The sequence below is a fragment of the Lycorma delicatula genome, chromosome 2 (genome assembly GCF_047948215.1).
Source record: "Lycorma delicatula isolate Av1 chromosome 2, ASM4794821v1, whole genome shotgun sequence".
NCBI classification, from domain to species: Eukaryota; Metazoa; Arthropoda; class Insecta; order Hemiptera; family Fulgoridae; genus Lycorma; species Lycorma delicatula.
The window spans coordinates 83,233,704-83,242,169 of NC_134456.1; the positions used below are offsets into that span (position 1 = coordinate 83,233,704).

General features: G+C 28.8%; 1 protein-coding gene across 6 annotated transcripts in view; it reads left to right on the plus strand.

The window, feature by feature from the left end:
• Positions 1 to 7,532, plus strand: part of AlaRS (alanine--tRNA ligase, cytoplasmic) — a 75,963-nt gene extending 68,431 nt beyond the window's left edge. For 5 of the 6 annotated variants that reach the window (XM_075355642.1, XM_075355638.1, XM_075355639.1 and 2 more), the window contains exons 18-20: positions 987 to 1,100; positions 4,046 to 4,241; positions 7,368 to 7,532. In XM_075355642.1, the coding sequence (XP_075211757.1) occupies positions 987 to 1,100; positions 4,046 to 4,241; positions 7,368 to 7,375 (318 nt within the window). In that variant the 3' untranslated portion in view covers positions 7,376 to 7,532. Of the gene's footprint in view, positions 1 to 986; positions 1,101 to 4,045; positions 4,504 to 4,596; positions 5,494 to 7,367 lie in introns of those variants that run through there. The other variant, XM_075355644.1, reaches the window with a different exon arrangement.
• The last annotated feature ends 934 nt before the right edge of the window (positions 7,533 to 8,466 follow it).

Consider the following 8,466-nt stretch of genomic DNA (forward strand, 5'->3'; position numbering starts at 1 on the left):
AGACATCTGCATCAGAAGGTTTTTTCAAATGCTTTTCTGAAAAATAAACTAAAACGTGATTGATATCAGTTATTGTTTTAAAATCAATTTAAAATAACAGCGTTAAAAATCTAATTGTAAATTATACAGAAATAATTGTGTTTAAGAATAATTTCACAACGATGAATGTTTTTCTTAAATTTAAATTAAAATAGCTATATATATATAATTTATAAAAAAAAGAAAGTAAAGTAAACTATATTTATTATTTATGTATCTTGTAGAAAAATATATATGTGATATGAGGTTGTACAAGTGTTTGCTGATGTCTAAGAATGATTTATGAGAAAATCTTTTTATAATAGTTCATAACTGAAGAAAACTCACAACTGCTGAAGGTTACATCTTACATCTGGCAGTTGGTTTTGTTTAAAGCATGCATGCTTTTCCACTATAGAAAGTTACCTGTACATCTTAAGACGGGTGTCTGCTTTGAGGAGTTGAAATTATCTATATATTTTTATATAGTATTCAGGTATTTTTGTATAGTAGTCTGGAAAACTCTTCATAATTTTGTCCTTAAACTTAGTACATATTTTTGAAACTGACAGTAGTAATTCCTTCTTTATCTAGTGTTGGTTGGTGGGTTTTATTTTTTCTTTTGGGGCTTGTTGGAGTGGCAATTTTGTATGCGCTCTTAAAATTGAAAATCCACAGCTCAAATAGAAAAATTGGTTTCTGGCAGCTCAAGTCAGCTTCTGTGAAATATTTTGAAGCAATTCTAACATTGTCATCAGTATTATTGTAACTTTTTTATTATAAAAGTAAAATAACTTTTTTGTAGCACAAATACTATTTATTGATAATTATTAATTTGCAATAGTCTAATTATATGTTACTATTGCCTTACAATTTTATTGCCTGCTGTTTCTACAGCTATAATTAGTTATAGAGTTCACGTACTGTATGATTTATGTAATTCAAATGTACATATGCTTGTTTTTTAGGCTCTTGATTCTGCTGTTAAACATGTTAGATCGGTATCACCGCCTACTGCTGTAATGTTCTTTTCTGTTGATTTATCACTTAAGAAAATTTGCTGTCTGTGTAATGTTCCAAAGGTGAGAGTTAGAAAAATTTCTAATTAGATTTATTTTTCCATTTCTACTGTAGAATTCTTGAGGAAAATCATATCATGCAGACTTTTTCTAAGGAGAAATATAATACTATATAAAACCTGCAGTTTGTTTTTTTTAATGTATAGAAGTATAATTTACATTCAAAAATTTCTTTTGATCCTGAAGTTTCAGAAAGTTATTTTATTAATTATTTGTGTCAGTTTTTAGAATAAAATATTCTGAAAAGACTGTATTTTAGTAAAAAAAAAACTTCATTATAGTACTGATTAATTTTTTTTAAATTTTTTTCATTTATTTTTTAAAATATATGAAAGTTACCAGTCTTTAGCAGAATGAAATTAAAAAAAAAAAAAAAAAACATTTACTGAATCATGTATTATAAAAAATTGGATATATGTACTAAAAATGATGTACTGTCTATGCAGTATGAATGAATCTACAAGGTCTATTCAGAATATAACCAAACATTATTAATTACATGTCAATGGAGATATTTAGTGATGTGCGGTTGGTAGCATTGTGTTCTGCATTATCTCCTCTGTAACCACATGTTCTTGAATTGTTATATTGTTTAGTTTTCATGTTATTGTTATTTGAGTACAGTGTGTTTAAGTGTTAGTTTTGTAATGCGTGATTCTCTGGAGCAATGACACAATGTACAACATAGAGGTTATCTCTAAAGTAAAGACTGTTTCATTGTAAAAAAATTTATTCTGAAAACTGTATAAATATTTTTTATTTCTCTGAAACTACATACGTTATATAACTTCTATATGTAATTGCCACATGAATTAAGCCATTTATCGTAGGTATACACCAGCTTCAATATACCTTCTTCATATTCTTCTGCCGCCAGTCCATTTAGCCGCTGATTAACAGCATTTTTAAGTTTGTCACCGTTAATTGCTTGCCACTAAAAAATTCTTTTATTTCCCAAACAAATGGTAATCAGAAGGAGCTAAGTTTGGACTATATGGTGGGTGATCATAAATTTCTCATCTGAGTGTTCTCATTAAATCACGTGTTATATTCGTAACATGTGGACATGCATTATCATGCAGCAGGATGACGCTATCGGTCAGTCGCCCATGTTGCCAACTTTGAATGGCACGCCATAACTTACATAGAATTCCACAGTAGGCTTCTGCATTTATAGTCTTCCTATGTGGCATGAAATCAATCAGCAGTATGCCAAACCGACCCCAAAAGACTTTGGCCATCAATTTGCATCCAAATGGCTGCAGCTTGACCTGTATTGGTCTGGTTGGTCATTGAGGATGACGCCATTCACTTGACTGCCATTTTCTCTCTGGTGTGTGTCTCATAATACAAAATCCATGTTTCATTGCCAGTAACAATTGAATTAAGGAACATCACCTTTTTCTGTGTAGCGCATCAAAAATTCCGAAGCAGATCTCATTTGGATGTTTTTGTGACATTCCTTTTAGATGTGTGGCACCCAACATGTACAAACCTTTCTGAAGCCTAAATGGTCTTGAACAATGTGACCGATAACAGCTCTTGAAATATCAGGAAAAAGAAGGGCCAGGTTGGAAATCGTTGAGTGACGATCTTTTCTGATTTCATCATTGACGCATTTTAACAAGTCCTCGGTGATTATCGAGGGCCTCCCTGATCGTTCTTCATTATGCACATTAATTCTGTTATTTCTAAACCTTTCTCACCATTTCGGACTTTCTTTCATTCATTACATTATCACCATACACAGCAATCAACTGCCTATTAATTTCACCTGGCTTAACGTTTTGATGGTTTAAAAAACTTATGACTCCACAAATTTCACAGTTGGCGGCAACATCGATTTTCCTATTCGTTTTATAATGTAATAACTTGCACGTAATCGAAGATACTACACCTTACAGGCAACAATGTAGTATGTACATTAATAGCATGGCCTTGAACGACACAGGTTCGCCAACCTAAGGAGAAAAATTTCCCTGCAGTATTTATTTTAGAGATATCACTCGTAAAATTTTGTGTGAAACTGTGGAAAACTCACAGAAATGTTTCAACTTTACGGAGATGATGCTCTGGGTTCTACACAATGTTATGAATGGTTTTCAAGATTTAAAAGTGGTTGTCAGTTAGTTGAAGATGACCCTTGACTGTGAAGGCCTTCAACTTCAACTGATGACACCTGTGTTCAGAAAATCAACAATCTGGTGCATGCAAATCACTGATTGACTGTTAGAGAACTTGCAGAAGAGATTAGTATCTCAGTTGGATCAGGCCATGACATTTTGACTGAAAAATTAAACATGCATTGAGTTACAGCAAAGTTTGTTCCTCGTTTGATGACTGAACAGCAGAAAGAACATTAAGTGGACATTTGTCAGCAACTTCTTGAACAAGCCGATGATGATGAAGAAAGATTCATGCAAAGAATCATAACAGGAGATGTAAGCTGGGTATACAGCTATAACATTGAAACAGAAGTTCAATCATCAAGAAATTGTACGTTACAAAAATTAACACTTAAACATCTTGCACTCAAATAACAATAATATGAAAACTAAACGAGACATCAACAATCCAAGAACATGTGGTTATAGAGGAGGTTATGTGGAACACAGTGCTGCCATCCGTATGTCACTAAATATCTCCGTTGGTACATAATTAAAAATGTTTGGTTATTTTCTGAATAGACCTCATATATTATAAGCTAAACTTATCAAATAACTGGCAGGATTAGAATATATGTGTATGGTACATTGCAGGTATTCTTTCTACTGAAAATGTTCGTCATATTCCACTGCAGTAGTTCAAAATATTATTCTGAAGTGCGTGCTGTGTAGTTAAATTACTATGTCATGTTAGAGATTTGTTATCACGGTATATGTAGAATATTTTATTAAATGTAATTATTTTATAAGTACTGTATTCTAATGCTTCATTTATTTTCACAGAATGCAGTTAATAAAGGATTAAAGGCGAACGAGTGGGTTCAGTCTGTTAACAGTTTAATGGAAGGAAGAGGTGGAGGAAAAGCTGAGTTTGCTCAGGGATCTGGAACAAATATATCGTGTTTAAAAGATGCGATAGAAAAGGCAACTGAATTCGCCAATGAAAAATTAGGTATTTCAGGAAGTGGTGAACCTACAGGTAATACTGAAGCCAAATTACAATGTCCTAAAAACAGCTTATTGATTTTAAAAGTAAAAATAGCTGCAAAACTGTCCGGTTTAAGTATAAATTATTATGATGGGTCAAGTATTTTATTCAGTGATATTTCAGGATTACAGTTGTTTGAAAGTAATGCTATTATGTGGTACTTGTCGAATTCAGACATGAAAGGTAATGAATGTGTTTTAACTGAAACTTTTATCAGACAGTGGTTGAGCTATGTCGATAACCATGTTCAACCGTATGTAGCAGGTTGTGTATATCCTATCATTGGTATCAAAAACACAACCGATTCAAATTGCATTTCTAAAAATGAAATATTCAAAGTCTTAAGGTATCTAAACAGTATTCTCTTACATAGAACATATTTAGTACGTGACAGGCTGTCGTTAGCTGATATTGTTGTTTTTTCTGCTTTATTACCTTTATACAAGTACGTTTTGGATTTGCCTGCAAGACAGAAATATCGAAATGCTAACCGGTGGTTTGTTACTATACTAAATCATCCTGAAGTAAAAAATATAGTAGAAAATGAACCTTTGTATGGTAAATTAAATTATGAAGATCTTGATTTGGCGTATAACAATGTTTATACAAAACTTTTAAGCGTTAAAAGTTCATTTGATCTCGATAAGTTTAAAAAATTTTACTTAAATGAAGATCCGTCAAAGACAATTCCATGTCTTTGGGAGAGAATAAATACAGAGGAATGGTCATTTTGGTTTAGCGAGTATAAATATCCAGAAGAACTGCAGCAAATATTTATGAGTTGCAATTTGATAACCGGAATGTTCCAAAGGCTAGATAATCTAAATAAATTTGCATTCGCATCAGTATGTCTTTTCGGTGAATCAAATAATAGTTCGATCTCTGGTGTCTGGTTTTGGCGCGGTCAAGAGTTGATATTTCTACTTTGCCCTGATTGGCAGGTTGACTATGAATCTTATTCGTGGACTAAATTAGATCCAAGCGATCCTGATACTAAGGCTTTAGTTATGAAGTATTTAAGTCGAACCGGTTATGATAAACAAGGCAGAAAAATTAATCAAGCTAAAATATTTTAGATGGTAACTACAGAAAACTGAAAAATCTCTTGTTATTTTATACAGTTTTCTCTATAAGTTTGAAAAGCAATCTATTTTGTGTTAAAAAAGAAGAAAATTTTATGTTAACCATTTGTATATATATTTACACCTGTTATTTCTTTACATGTATGTAGACCCCTATTTTTTTTCTATTTAAGTTTTGTACAAAAGTAGTAAAATACTATTTTATATTATTATTTATAACAAAATTCAGTACTCTTTAATAATTCATTTTTGTTTTTAATTAATATTTTCCTGCTTTGCTTGTAATCAGGAATTGTTAAATGTAAATAAATAATTTAACTTGATAGATTTGTGCATAGAAATTTGTAAGTATAAGACTGAGTATTTTTGTAAATAACATTCATAATTCAGTTCATTTGTAAAATCGGATCATATCTGACAGTAATCTTTAAATAAATATAATTTAATGACTCTACCTTTAGAAATAAAACTGTTTAGCCCATATTTTATTGTTATATTATTCATGTGTGTTATGTTACTGGCACTATCATCTGGGTATTGAATTTTTTTTTCTTGCAGTACGTAAGTAATACATGTCTACTTATTAACCAGACACATTTTATCATAAAATTTGTTTCATTATTGTAGTCTGTTTTACCCAATTCATAGTTTTATTTCTCAGTTTACATATGTGTTACTACTTTTAAAGTCCTATATTTGATGCACAATAAATTATAATAGAATTAATTTTAGGATTGACTGGAAGTAATAGATACATAAAATTTTGGAAATTACTGTATGTTTTTCAGCTCAGCTTTCATTAAATTCTGCATTTACCGCATGCTTTATCGATTACTGATTTAGTTTATTATATATTTACATACAATGCAGTGGAGTCTGGTATTTTTAAATTATGTCCTATGGTGACAAAGTTATTTTTATTTATAAATTATTGCTAGATTTTATCTGTTAAGTCGCTGTCTCTAAAGAAGTTTTATTTTCTGTTAGTTCTGTTTAATATGGATATTCCTTTAAATAGGGGTATGCAAACCATTAGGAAAACAAGTAATTGTGTTTTGACTTGAATGTGAAATAAAATTATTACCACAACCGGTCAGTTAATATTCTGGTTAAGTATATTAGAAATTTTATCATGATTAATCTATCTTTTCCTTAATAAATTTTGCTATCCATTTCATTCTTAATAAAACTAAATCACTAGAATTAACTACATATTCAGATTAAAACTAAAAATGTATATTATTTGCTTCCACATAATTTATTTTTATTTATCTATTATGCGGTTGAGTTCCTTTTCTTTTTTGAAGAAAAAACAAAAAGTATTCAAGAAATTGTTGGAATAACATTGCAATATTTGTTGCAGAACTATAACATTTTATTTTTAGCTGTGAGATTGTATGTTGTCTTGAGTTTTGTAAATAATTTATACCTATTTTATTCAATAAATGTATGGGGCAGTTAGTTATTTACTAAATTGTCATTAAGTACCTAGTGAATAGTCAAAAGGAGTTTGACAGTTTTTCTAATCTATAAATATTGATTCAGTTACTAAAAAAAAAAAAAAAAAAAAAATTGAATTGTACCTGCTAACAATCTATTTTGTATGCTTGGTAGGTAGGAATTTTATTGTTTTGTTTTGTTGATAACTAAATTATTCTGGTTTGATTATATTGGATGCTGGAAAATGCTTATAGAAAGTAATCACTTTACACGCAATATATTAAAAAAAATTAATATAAATAAGTTATGCTGTGTTAAGTAAGGATTTCTGTGATGTTTGTTACTTATTTTTAAATTGAAAGTAATATAAAACTGATTGTAGGTTTTGAGAAAAGAAAATAATTTAAAATATTAGATAAAAAATTTCTCTTTCAATCTTTGACTTTTGAAAAATGTCTAGATGAAAATATCAAGACTCCCACTGCATCTATTTATTCCATCGCAATGTGGGTATTAATTTGGTTGTGGGATTAATTTTTTTTTTAATTTCTTTTTAAAATATGTATTAAATTTATTTGTTTTCTTTTTGTTTTAGTTTCATAATGTAATGGATTCTAGTGTGATCCTACACTTTCCCTGAACATCCTTTAACGAGATGTAAATGACTACATAGTCATAGGTAATTCATTTTTGTATTATAAAAAAGAAGATACTTAAAAAAAGTTTTATAATAAAATTATGATCAGATTTTTTTCTTAAATTGTGTTTTAGTATGTTATAAATTTTTTATTTATTCTCTTTACCCTGTAATCTGTTATATTTTTGTTTAAATATATTTTTGTATTATTTTTAATTGTATTTAGATGATAAATTTATAAGAAGGAAATGTGTTTCAGTAAGTTAAAATTGTTTTTTTGAATCAAACATATTAGTAATTAAACATAAATAACTTTATTATTTTGTCATTGTTACAAAATTACATTCCCATCATCTGAAAGCAATAACATAAAAATTATAATAAATGAAATTAAACAAAGTGTTTGTATTGCCTTACAATTCTTGTGTTGAATAATAAATTGTAATAAATGCATATTGTGTTAATATTTTATTTTTTATATTAGTTGCTCCCAGTTCTAAAATTATTAAATATAAAAAGCAAATTTGCCTTTTTACTTTTCTGTAATATAAAGACTTCTAGCGTGTACATTCTGAGTATATACAAAGTTTGGGTTCAAAAGGCCTTAATTTAAAGCAAGCCAGATGTTAAAATATCAACAAAAAAAATTTCATCAATCTTATATAAATAAACGTGCACGTCTATCAAAAGAATAATTGTATTGTATATATTGGAGGAGTTATAGAATTTTATGACAGCAGTATTCTTTAGCTTTGAAATAATGATATAAGCTTATAAAAATAATAAACTGTGTTTTTGAAATTGTACAAAAAATAATAAAACAATATACAATAATGAAGGAATTACATTCAATTCTTACAATTTGAGTTCTTAAAAACATATTTTTGATATGTACTCAGTATTACTATGAAAAGCAAAATACTACAAATTATTTAATATTCAAGATAAATAACTGAAAATTGAACATTCTCTAAATGTTGTAAAATAATACTTGAACATATTTTTTTATTAATTTAATCAATAAAGGTTGATTCACATTAACTGGAACGTCATTATC